This window comes from Mastacembelus armatus, chromosome 5 (genome assembly GCF_900324485.2).
Source record: "Mastacembelus armatus chromosome 5, fMasArm1.2, whole genome shotgun sequence".
Classification (NCBI taxonomy): domain Eukaryota; kingdom Metazoa; phylum Chordata; class Actinopteri; order Synbranchiformes; family Mastacembelidae; genus Mastacembelus; species Mastacembelus armatus.
Window position 1 is genome coordinate 5,733,839 of NC_046637.1, and position 13,131 is coordinate 5,746,969.

A 13,131-nucleotide genomic window follows, 5' to 3' on the forward strand; every position below is an offset into this window, starting at 1 on the left:
AAATATATATATATTATATATATATATATATAGTTAGTCATTGTCAGTGAACTTTGAACTTAACTAAGTTTAAGGGTTGAAAACAGTAGAATTTTTAAAAGTCAGTGTCAGTAATGAGTATAAAAGATGATATTATGAACGGGAACCACCTTTTGCATATATTTGGTTGTGTGTAAATTGATTAACCGAGCGATTCCGTAAGTGGCCGAGAATTGCCGAATCATCTGTCCTACCCGGACTGCTGGAAGCGGCCGCAACGCCATGTTGGCGAAGTCTCTCATCTCTGTGAGAAAAAAATGATAGAAAACATACTTGTCGAGAAGAAATGGTAGATCGGTGAGGGAACCTGAAGATTGTGGTGATTATTTCTTTTGAAAGAAACGAACCGAGCCGGATCCGCTTTGGTTCCGGACGGACGAGGGAGGCTAAACCTCCCACCGTCCCCATGAATAGCACCGCTGATCCGAACAGCGACTTTCCATGAAAAAAAGACGTTTGTGTTGCTGTTCGAGCTTCGGTGTCCCAGTTCGTTAAAGGGATTTGGGGCCTGCTTCAAGAATCCACTCCGCTTGCTCTATGTATGCAAGCTAGGCGTTGTTTGTATCAGTATTTATTAAGGTATTGTTTTTTTTTCATTTGTCGATTTTTTTGCGATGAGTTTGCCACCGAAAGTGGTCCCCAAACCCGCCGCTGTCGCAGTTAGCGGACCTGGAAGTGGCCCCTCTCCGTCGAGCCAGCTGCGGGCTCCCCTGACCTCCGGGTCTCTGCCGCCGGGAGCCTCAACAGCTCCACAGCCCGGCGCCGTACCACCACCTCAGTATCCTTTGACTCGGAACATGGAAATGGCTTGTGATTTTGTGCATTTCACTAACCCGTCATGACAGTAAGGCACACGGTTGTTTTTATTAGCCGCGGATATAGAGGTTGGATGCGGGGATGATGGTTTCGGTTGGAGGGAGCTGGGAGGGGAGGGGACAATTAGCTAGCTAATGCTAACGTTAGCTTACCCAGCCGGTTGTCATATCCAACGGAAATGTCAGTTAGGTTTTTTAAGCTAACACTATATTACCACCTTCAGTTACTTTTCTGGGCAAATACAGCCGACACATCGATAAAGGATGTTAAATATTAGTGCAAAGCAAGCTGACATGATTTGGTACAGGAAAGCTCCATGACCGGGAAGCTATCAGGCTTTTCACGCCGGTTACCGGCTTTGTTCAGTTACCGTTGCTGGCTAACAAGGCGCATTAGCTTGGTTGCCGTACCCGCCAGCTAAAGTAAAGGTGGGCCCTGTGGCGAGCAAGTGCACAAGTCGGCGATTGCATCGTCGCAGAGCAATAAATAAAGCTTCGTCCATTTCAGGGTGATGACATGCGATGACTTCATGTTAGCTTATACAGGGCCCTGCTTGTGGCTGTTGCACCTCCCATTAGCTTATGAAGCGGGGCTGCTGTGCACCTTGACAGGCCTGTTAGTACCCGGACCACTGGGCTCTCTAAATAACAGGCTTTGGGAAATTAGCAGTGGAAAGTAGCTGCAATGTTAAGACTAGTTAAACCTCCGTAAACTCATAGACTGTGTCAGGAATATAGCTAACTACTGCCATAACTCCCAGAAATGTGTCTCCAAATGTTTAACATGCGGTGTAGGGTGCTGTCATCATTTCTTGTCATGGCTTCATGTTGTCACTGCCTACAAAATATTAATTTATCAGTGAGTTTACACAGAGCCAGGCCAGTATTACCATACCCTACTTTTGGTAGGGTGAAATCACTGTGGTTATGCCACCTCCTGTTTTATTTACAGCATGGTGGCAGTAGTGTGAGAGAGATCAGATTATGTTGTCTTCTGACGATCAGTGGCAGAGATGTGTCTTTTGTGATCTGACTGCTTTTGTTGTGGCTTAGCTTAGGGGTGTGATGTCTCAACCTGATTTCCTGCCACCCTCGATCACAGCCGCCCCACGGTTCTGACATCTGTGAAGGGCAGTAAGTACTGTAGCTGGTTTTGGCAGGTGGCAGTATGAAACCCGCTCATGCTTACTGTATGGTTTTTTTTTTTTTTCAGTTGTCTGTGAGTTAGATGAGGAAATCAAGAACAACCCAGAAAATAATGGCCTCTTTGCTGTGATATGTACAGTTTAGTTCTGCTCAGGCTTTTTAAGACGAATGCTTAATTTGCTTAACCTGCTTTTTAGTTGCACGACAGGAAGTGTCTTCCTTTCCCTTTCAAATCGCTCACTAAATATCTTGTTTAAGCTACTGGTAATCATTTCATAGCTATGTCCCTGTTCGGTTTACAGAAACAAACCTGAAGACAGCCATCAGATTGTCATATAGCTTAATAGCTGGTTAATTCAAAAGAGACATTCTTGTTTCTGTGGCTTTTTAAATATATTGACGAGGTTAGAATTAGTCCAGTTGCTTATCTGTAATTTGACAGAATTTAGGATTTGGAGATAATTTCATGAACGGCTTTTTAATTAAACTCATTACAGGGTCCAGTTACAACATCCAAATATCTGCAAGGTTTACATGACATTATATTACCACAGGTATAACCATTGGAGTTGGGGAGTGGTGTGCCATGACAGTGTATTAGGTACACCTACAGTGCTATAAAAAAAATAAAGGAAGTGGGCAAATACTTTTTCACAGCACTGCATGTAGGATCATACTTTTATAAAATTAATCACATTAGGTATTGCTTCAGTTCTCAGGTCAAGTTGTAGGCTGTGGTGTGGTTGGATTGTATTGGATTATATTGATTTTGGAGTTCTTTCACTGTAATACAAGTATGATTTATTCTTACATTACATAACCATCTGTGCAGTAGGTGGGGAGTTATCAGCAGGAATAAACTGTACCAACATAAAATAAGTGAAATTATAAGAAAATTAAAGTAGTATGCTTTGTTCTGGGACCTGGACCCCATATAAAATACACAGCACTGCACACACGCTGCTTGTCATGTCTTTATGAAAACTGACCCTCTGAGTGTTGCCACTTGTCTGATCTTTCACTCTTCCCAGACCTTGTTGGTCAGGAGTCTGGGACCATACTTGGTTATGTGTGGCCTTGGCTGCTGTTGTATGGGAATTCCCACTAGGAAGGTTGTAGAGTCCTAACATGCACAGGGTTCCGAAGCAGGAGCACTGGTCTGTATGTGTGCAGCAGTACATGTGGAAGGGGGGCAAATTGTTTCTGTTACTGGTTGCCAGAGAAACACCCAGCGCATGTGTCTGCTCCTGCCCCTGCCAGACAATGGCACTGCTGCTTAGCATTCAGAGTGAGAGGCCAAGGTGGCGCTTCCCACCATCTGCCAACAAAGGCCCAGGTCACCCAGCCTGCCTTAGCCCTCCCTTATTTCCTTCTATTCCCCACTGCTCAACTAACCCCAGCTCAGAAAACTGAAGCAGTCTCCCTATTTTCCCCTGGTCCTGTCCCAGGGAACCCCATCATCTTTCATGGTACAATATTTTCGTCACTCTTTGTAGAGGCTTCCTCCATGTTCTCTCTCATAACTTTACAAGCTTTTTGTCATGAAGTGTGTTTCTGTTTGGCAGCATTTGTCCAGTAAGGAGCAGCGAACTTGAATGTGAACAAGCCAAACACACAGTCATTGTCATTGTTACTTATGAGGTGCAGCAACTTAATATATGTACAGCACAGTAGTCCTGAATGTCGGGGAAGGTGTGTGCAGCCGGCATGAGCAGATATTATCAGAGCATATTCACTATGGGATATTATAAATAAACTGCTGAGTTCTTATGAGCCAGCATGCAAGACTGTTCTTTCCAGAGAGGGAGTGGCCTGTTAAAGAAGACATTCTGCCTAGTGTCTGCTTTGAGTGTTTTTTTTTTTTTTCTCAAGTTACATTTACATATTGTTGTGGCTATATTTTTCTCAATCCACAATAAACACATCTAATTATTCTGACCAAAAACCTTTTAAATATAACCAGCAATTGGCAACAAATATGGCCTTTTCTGATGCTGGTCACATTGCTTTCAACTGTTCTTAAACTGTTTGGTATTTAAAGTGAACGCTGTGCTTTGAGATTTAACCCACCCACACAATGATGTTAGAGGATTTTTGGTGGAGTTGTGAATGTTCATATTCACTTGTCATCAAATTGTGCTACAGCTTTTTCCAATAATATGTGGGGATTTGTGACAGCTGTAAGTAAATATGTAATGCTGTGCTTTACAAATGTACAAATGCAGTATTGCATGCACAGTGAGAATATACTCACAGGGTACATTTGTGAACAGTTCAAATATGCAAGTAAGTGCAGTAGCTCTGGAAATTTGTTACTGTTAACAGCTAGCTAGTCAAGTCTTTTTTTTTTTTTCCTTTTCTTTTTTTTTTTATTTTTTTTTTTATAAAGCTAGCTAATCATGTCTAACAGGCTCTAATCACCGCCCCTGTTCCAGTTGGTTATCTGCTGTTAGATATTTTAGACTTTCTTTATGGAAAACACAATCTGAAAAATTAATGTTTCATGGTGAATAACTGGGTACTAGTAGCACTGTTGGCTTCTGTGCTCTATAAATGTGTTTTGTCAGCTGAGGCAGTTTTCATTGTTCAGGTCAGTAGTACTGCTGGCTAAGTTCAGTGGTGCTGCTGTTTTAAACATAAACCACTAACCAGGTGATAATGTATTTCTGGCTGCTGTTTCTGACTTCTGGTCTGTGTTCCAGCTTTCTCTGCTGCGGTTTCCATGAATGTAATTTGGCTCATATAAAAAGGAGACTCAGCATACCTATGCAGGTTAAAAAGTTCTATTTGTTTTGACTCTCTGTAAATTGTGGCTAATTGGCTCAGGTATTTGTTGTCATCATCAATATCTCATCACTGAAATCCATAAGTGATCATTTAAAGGCTGGAATTACCCAGTAAGCAGTGGGAAGAGTGTGCTGTGGTTATATTATTACATTTTTTCTGCATTCACCTTCTTCAGAGTGCAGACTAACTGGCTTCAACTTAATTTAATGCCTAAAGCAAGCAATTCACCAACCAACCACCTATTGTACATACAGTAGTGAAAGAGCAGCCTCAGCAACAGCAGGCAGCTTTGTGAGCTCTGGTTTTATTTATCAGTGTGTGTGTGAGTGGCCAGTGGGCCAGCAGGGAGAAGGAGGGTTTTTGTCTGCACCATCTGGGCTATTTCCCCTCACTTTGTGTCATCACACTCCACTCTACTGAGATTCCCAGGTAGCCTGCGTCATTCATGACACATGACATGTTTCTTTAGGTTTCTGTAGTTTGAAATTGTCATAGTTCACACAAGACTTTTTTATGTGCCATAAAAGCTTTGTACGTAATTATACTGCAGTGCAAACATTACTATTTGATTTAAAGGAAATTTGTCTACTAAGCAACAAGGTAAGCAAAACAAAGCTCACCTCTTACTTAGACCCTGTCTTGCATTTCTTTTCTGGGATATTTCTAATCTTGTAGCAGATTACAGTTTATTGAGCTGTGTCAGCTTCCTGACTGCACCCTTGCTGTTTGTAATGTTGTATCTCCTGCTGTCCCTTTCTCTCCCTCTCTCACACTCAGCGATTAAGTGGCTTTACAGTAAGCTAATGAAGAAACAGGCACTGCAGCAGCTTTTTCCCTCCTAGATGAGGCTTACAGGTGTATGAGGTGAAATTAGGGTCATAATTTCTGACAAAGAAAAAATGAATTGAAGGTTTGAATGTACAGTGTTCATTTTTTTGTTAACGTGGTTCAAAACTTTAATGGCACAGATTTCTAACACTGAAAAGAATAAAGCAAGAATGTCACACATTCAAATCATATTTTTTAAATATTTAAAAGTTTTCAAACCATATTTTAAATGAATACTTCTTTTTAAGTTTCAGATCATTTTTTTCTGTAAAGACAGGGTCAGAAAGAGCAGATCTGAAAAAAGTGTTGAATGTCTGAAAAAATGTAGTTGAATCTTTGAAAGGACAGCTGAATCTCAAGTTTCAAAACTTTGAGACAGATTTGTAACACTCAAAGTGATGAAGTGATTTTACAGATATTCAAATCTCATTTTTGAATGTTTGATACATATTTTCAGTTTTGAAAAACATTCGAATCATAGTTTCAGTGTTGGAAATTGATACCCTAATTTCATCTCATATCACTGTGGCATCAGTGGACAAAGAGTGGCTGAAGTTACTTTATGGTTTCCTCAGGGAAGAAGGGTTAGCAGGGCACATTTTAGGCTAGGGTCCAGGTTGGCCTAAACCTTTATCTTAAGTATAAGCTATAACACAGTCTGTGCTCCTTTATGAGCTAGAAACCCCTTTTTGAAATGTGACTTGTAGTTTTTTAAAGTGTGTCCATGTGAGAACAAAGGTGCAGTTGTCATAAGAAATCTGTGGTTGCTATCTTTGCATTTTCAGGGAAACTACAAGTCAGGTCTCTGAACTTTGAGTTCTATGGGACAGGGGTGTCCAATCCTGGTCCTCGAGGGCCACTGTCCTGCTTGTTTTTGAACTATACCTTCTCTACTCACTGCTCTTTACCTGGATAAGGTGTGTTCAGTCCATTAGAATCTGGAAGACACCATCTCAGATGAGGGTGGAAGTGGAAGCGGAAGCATTTCCTCTGAGGGTTACCCACTGGAGTAATTTTGTCCAGTTGTTGTGGTCAATTTCAGGCACACACTCACACACTTTCTAAAGCACAAAGTCTTAACGTTGTATATAACCTCTTTCCAAGCTGAAAATTAATGGAGATCAAACTAATCACTAATGTCTAATTAGTATGGTCAGCCACTTTCATGGTTGTGCCTGATACATGCAGTAGAGCTTGACTGCAAAGTGTCTACATCCATCTGGTAACCTTGCCACCCAGATGGAAGACATGATAGAACATTATGTTTTCTCAGCGTGATCACCTGCATATGACTGGTGGAAAATGTTTAGCTGAGGTCAAATTGAAAACTTTAAAAATTGAGAAATTTTTAAAACAGAAATTAATGCCATGTATTCTATCAGTGTTTCATGTCTATTTATGCTAGCTAATGGTTGTGGACATGCAAAATGCTTTTAATTTGAAAACTGTATTACAAAAATGGCTGAAATAATATACCAGAATAAGGGGAAAAATGAATCCATTCTGAGTTTAATTAAGATAGATTTGTGGATCTTATCTCATTTCTGCATATACTTTTCTTGCCCTTGGGTTTGTTGACAACAACTCCTGACCTGAACGATTTGCAAATAATTATGTTTTTTTCACCTTTTTTATGCTTTGTGTCTTGGAAGTATCACATTCTGACTTTCTGTAGAAAGTCAGAGTGGGTAAAGTGGGTAATCTGTGACTTTATGCAGGTTTTTCTAATATTCTTTATGATGTAAGGAATGGCTTCTGTTATATTCTCCAAGCATGACAAAACTAAAGTAAAAATTGTAAATATTGTATTACCCATAGCTTTATTGTGCTTCTGCTTACTTAGAATGTCATGTGAGTTTGAGGAGACTGGGCCTCTAATTACTCTCAATTTCTGTTTGCATATCGCGTGTGTGTGTGGTGGGGGGGGGTGTTGTTTTTCCAGATTCCCTGACAAGGAAGCAGATAATGCGCCCTGCTGTGCTGCTTCTTCTTGAATAGCAGTCCTCTTTTTAAATGATTGGTTTCTCTCTTTATCTCTCTCTTTCCCTTTTGTGTTGTTGGTTAAGAGCAGAGATGTTGGCGGAGGTCCAGGAGAGATGACTGTCCCTGCAGGCAAGAGTAGAGTTAAGGAAGACAGCTTAGGAGAGAGGGAGGTGTGATTGGGTGAAAGGAAGAGAGCCAGACGTTTGGTTTCCCTTTAACCATGTGATCTGCAGTGTGCGCGTCTGCCTGTCACAGACAACTGCCTGAGCAGTTTACTAACCACAGGGCTTCCCTCTCCCATGTGGCTATTGCACATTCCCTCCTTTGTCTCCTCTAGCATCTGAATGATCTCTCCCAAGTACATCTCATTATTACGTTTCTGAAAGGCTTAAAGAAAAGTTATCCTCTGTTCTGGTTTCTATTCAGATGATTCCCTAAGCCTTGATAATGCCTGGTGTGCCATATGATTTTACAAGTATAGTAACGGGAAGCTTTTTTTCCCCACTTAGAATTTATTTATTTATTAGAACCTTAGCAGAATAGAAATTGAATGAAATTAAGTTGCTGTTCCCATTTAGGACCGAACAGTTGTCTAATCCTCTGCACTGTTGTCAAGCTGAAGTGGTCCGTAAATCCAGTTCAGATTTTCCGTTTAACTCTTGCAAAATGGTGAAGGTACATAGTGTACTCTGTGATGGGGTATTTGGGCAGGGTGTGGGGGATCCTTAAAATAAAACCAGCTAAGTTGTAGTGGAGAGGAAAACCCATTGGATCTGAATCAGCTTAAATGTTTTGCATAAAAATGTAAAACAGTAGAATAAAATAATTTTAATATTTATGTCTAAATAGAAAACTGTCAGATGTGAATATCCTCAGTGTCATTACTATCAGTAGTGTTTTGACTCATAAATACTTGAAATATGTTGGGAATCTTACTTGTTGAGCCATCCAAGTGTAATCTAGCATAAAACCTGTTTTAGGTCTTCAGTGGCCTTTAGAGTTTTCCTTTAACACACCTTTTCCAGAATCCCACGGGTTCAGGCATCACTGGACGACCGAATCTTCCCCACACAGCCTGGAGTCGCTGCAGTCTACAGCGTGAGTCTTTGCACACAGCCAAATTCATGAACACATTCACCTCCTTATCCACCTGTATGGATGCTGCAATGCATACACATTCCGTGTGTTGTACGCTTAATAACTTACATCTGTAGTATGGACTCTAAAGTTGCATTCACCAATGATTGTAACAAAAACAGGCTCAATTACCAAATTATATCTTGATCCAGCTGTATAGTCAGTTTGGATGCAGTTATTTATTTTGGTGCCATTGAACACGAGTGCACTGAGAGATTTATCCTACCCTCACAGTCCATTATAATCATACTTTGATGGTTTCTCTAAAAACACACAAGCTGATTCTTACACTACCTCAGACATTGATTTTTTTTTTAAGGTGGAGAATCCAGCTGAATGTCATGCCAGATTCCTTTTAAAAACACGGTAACCTTTAGGTGGGATTTATTGCATTCATTTTAGCAAGTGTGCCTAATCACAGAGTGTATATTCAGTTCACATGTATCATAGTGGTGTGGTACCGTGCAAAATTACTGTGCTTGTAAAACTGCGTACCCCTATGGAAAAAAATTTCAGATTTTTTCAATAATGCATCAGTGTAACTGATACAGTGTGTGATTTCCTGATACTGAACAAATAGAAAGACAGATGTTAATAGTATTTGTCAGCATTGTAAACATGCATTTGTGTTTTTTTGTTTTTGTTTTTTTTTTTTTTATAATTATCAAAGGTGGTTTACTTTTTAAGACAGTGCTTTGATCTGGCTGCAGGAGGTCTGCTGTGGAAATTTGTCACCTCAGGGGACTTCTAGCATTCACCAACCCCTTCAGTACTTTAGCATTTCCCATATCAAATAATTTTCCTAATAATAGTCACATAATTCTTGTTTTTTCTCTTAACCTTCCCCAGGCATCATCATGCGAGTTAAGACTTCAGGTAGACAATTAGATATAGTCACAGCGAGAAGAAGAAGAAAAAAAAAAAAAAGATCCTAATGTAATTTTCAATGGTATCCTTGGCCGAACCGAATAGCCGTTTATTGTCAGATCCTCAGTGACCAGCTGCACCTAGTGTATCTCCCTAAAGACAAAACAAACCTCACATTGCATCCTTCCTTTCTCTGAGGATGTTGGACGGTCACTTTTTTTAACTCTTCATTATGCTGTACAACCATCCCCCAATAAGCAGTGTTGTTTACAAACCCTCAGTGCACTGCAGCAATGTTCTGGGCTTTTCCTCTAATAAGTACATTTGCATTTACCTGGAAACTGAGGGACTACTAGCCTTTGCAGACTTTACGATATAATCCTCAGATTGAAGGCACTGTCATTTTGCCTGTAAGTGTTTACTATAAAAGTTAGAAGATAAGAATATTGATTTCCTATTTCACTTCACTAGTTTTACACAAAATTTGCTGAACTAATTTGAACATTGTGGTGGCTTTTCTAAGTGTAGCTGTACACTATCAAATTGCCACTTTGATAGTTTGACACCACAAAGATGTTTCCAGTGATGACATTTCTGAAATGTGGGAGGTAACAGTACGTAGCTGCACAATGCACAAGGGAAGTCGCTGTTTGCTTAAACACAGGCTATTCAGCTCTGAGCTTATTTATCCACTGTAACCCAACAGTACTGGAAATATCAGAGGGTTTTATGAGATTTTCTAACTCTGAAAGTTCCCTTCAGGGGGTGAGGCTGCAACAATGACGACACTGGTAGAAATAAACCCTTCCATGGAATGAAACGGTTGTTCTTTACTGTGGATGCTGGGTTTACTTTTATTTTTTCCCTATCCCCTCCTCTATATAGCCAGTTGTGCCCCCTCCCCCATCCAGTCACTCTGTACGTCCTCAGAATCAGTCACTCGCCCGAAGCAGAGCAGGCTCCTCCCCTGGCTACAGCAGCTAGATTAGTTGGTTTATCCTGGGTCATCTGAGGGAAATGGGCCACACAGAAAAGATGGAGGAATGTATAAGGGATTGGTACTATAGAAGCTGTGTACCATGTATTGCATGTGGTAGTTGGTAGAGTTAAATATAAATTTGGAGATCTTAGTCTTAAATGCTAGTGGTGGTAGCTGCCTTAAGGAGCTTTGTAAGATGTAATGGCCCTGGAGAGAAGAGTTGGATTGCTAAGCTTTCCAGGCTGTCTCAGTGACTGCCTCCTGCTTTCTTCCTGCAGTATCATGACTTATTCCCTGGTGTGCCAGGCCTACTGCAACAACAAGCAGTACCTGCAGTGGTGCCAGGACACAGCTGCCGCAGCCAAGGCCCATCCTGCCACCTCACAGACAAAGAGCTGAGTCAAATCTCATCTTTGCCCAGTATTGCTCTCCCGGCTAGTCCCTACCCTGAACCCTCCTTTGGTGCTATTGACGAGGATCGTTTAGAATGACCCAGTTGTATCTAATGTGCAATATACACTCTATTACAGATGAGTGGACTGTAATATGATTACTTGACCCAGTTTTGCCATATGAGGCCCAGACATCCTTGCACAGCATAGTTTGGCAACACCAGCTGTAGGCTGCAGGATCCATCTGCAGCAGGCTCCAACGCTCGTGCACAGATCAGGTCTCTACCTCTGTACACACACAGTGGGTAATCCTGGAGCTTGAGTGCATAATTTACATTCCTCAACAGGAGCAAGGACTAATGACCTGTGGAATCTCACTGCTGGTGTTTCATCTATACATTTAGTGTGCCTGTGTGTACATCAGTCTGACATAATATCTAATTTTGTGTATCTGTCTAACCTTGCTGTTTGCGTGATGCACTGTAGGTACCCAGGCATGCTGGCCCTCCTTACACTGCTCATGACATCACAAAGGGACACCCTAACTTGGCGGGAACCCCGCCCAGTCATGCCCACTCCCCAGCGCTCTCTCAGGTATCAGTACCCACAGCTTCCCCATATCGCTACCCTAAGGGCTGGGAGGCAGGCGGAGGGGTGAGTTTGTCACTGTGTCCGCCGTCATCCTCTCTGCGTATTCATGTTTGGTCTGCCCATTTGTTTGCTGACTTTTTATGATCTCTTATTACTTATTACTTACTACTAAAATTTCTAAACATAATTAGATTGACAGCATTTAATATAAGGATATTTTAGTTGACATGTAAGTGAATAGGTTTTATTTTTGTAGAATTTATCACATGTATGATTCAACACAATTTTTTAAAATTATACAAATTTATTCTAGAAAAATATGTCTTAAACAAATGTAAGTAAAAATTTGTGTAGAATTGGTAGAATATTGTTTTTTTGCATACACCACCTACCCATAACCTGCTATTTGTCTTTTCTTATTTCAGCTTTTTGCATGTTTTATTGTTCTGTGTGTTTTGCTCTGTTGTAATATATTTCCCAATACAGCAGTTTCCATTTCCAATTTATGCAGGATTGTATTGTTTAATGACATTCACAGGGTCAGGGACAGCTTATAAGGAAACATGCATCTACTTCACTGTAAAGACTCAAGCATGAATGTGCTTAAATGGAAACAAACAATGTAGTTTGGTTAGGTTTCCAGTCTAGTGCAGAGCTAGTGCATATATGGTCAAACACATACACATTTATGTAAGCTGTATGTCTTGATGATAAGGAAAGGGTGGTCACCTGTAATCAACCTACATGAACAATACAGTATTGACTGTTTTAAGTTTTGACTTTTAATCAATCACAATTATAAAATGACAGATAATGTGAGAGGTACTTTTTTTTTTATCCATATGTATTTTTGAAGTTAATGACTATCCTTTAATTCTATGCACAAGCCAACTCACAGAATGTTGTCTGGTTTATTTGCTGCTTTGCACAGCTGGGCAGTATCATTGTGTGGTTCTCAAGGAAGGGTAGAGAGATATTATGTCAGTGGGATTGGTAAAACAATCTAGCTGACAGTCATGTGTGTGATGTCATGTGCCTTAGCCATTTCATCATGAGCTCATGACATATGACCATTTGCTCAATTGAAATTCAGATGGATTTTGTCATATGGATTTTGGCTATACATGGTAGAGCATTATGGGGATATTCACTCACACGTCACTCTTCTTTGTTTAAGGCAACATTACATCCTCTGGTTGCACTTTTTATTGGCAAAACCCCCCAAATAAATAAATAAATAGCCCTTGCATAACCGTCTATCCATCATCTGTAACCGCTTATTCCTATTTAGTGTCACGGGATCTGCTGGAGCCTATAACAGCTTTTTTGGGGCAAAAGGCAGGGGTACACCCTAGATAGGTCAACCCACTTGTATAATCATAAAAATAGTCAATGATGCTGCTGTGATGCAAGCTGCTGATCTCTGACCACTGTTTTGCTTTTGTTTATAAGCATGTGACTCAGTCTCTCTGGAAGTATGTGTGCTTGTGAGGAATCTAGTTGTTCCTCTTTATGGTTATAACCTAATGACCCACTGCCTCACCCCAAAACAGATCCAGTCTCTCGC

General features: G+C 40.6%; 1 protein-coding gene across 1 annotated transcript in view; it reads left to right on the forward strand.

Moving 5' to 3' along the window:
- The first annotated feature begins 230 nt into the window (after positions 1 to 230).
- eif4g3a (eukaryotic translation initiation factor 4 gamma, 3a) overlaps positions 231 to 13,131 on the forward strand; it is a 43,039-nt gene continuing 30,138 nt past the window's right edge. Inside the window, exons 1-3 of the mRNA XM_026306204.1 lie at positions 231 to 817; positions 8,624 to 8,696; positions 11,460 to 11,627. Coding sequence (XP_026161989.1) covers positions 654 to 817; positions 8,624 to 8,696; positions 11,460 to 11,627 — 405 coding nt within the window. The 5' untranslated portion in view covers positions 231 to 653. The remainder of the gene's footprint in view (positions 818 to 8,623; positions 8,697 to 11,459; positions 11,628 to 13,131) is intronic.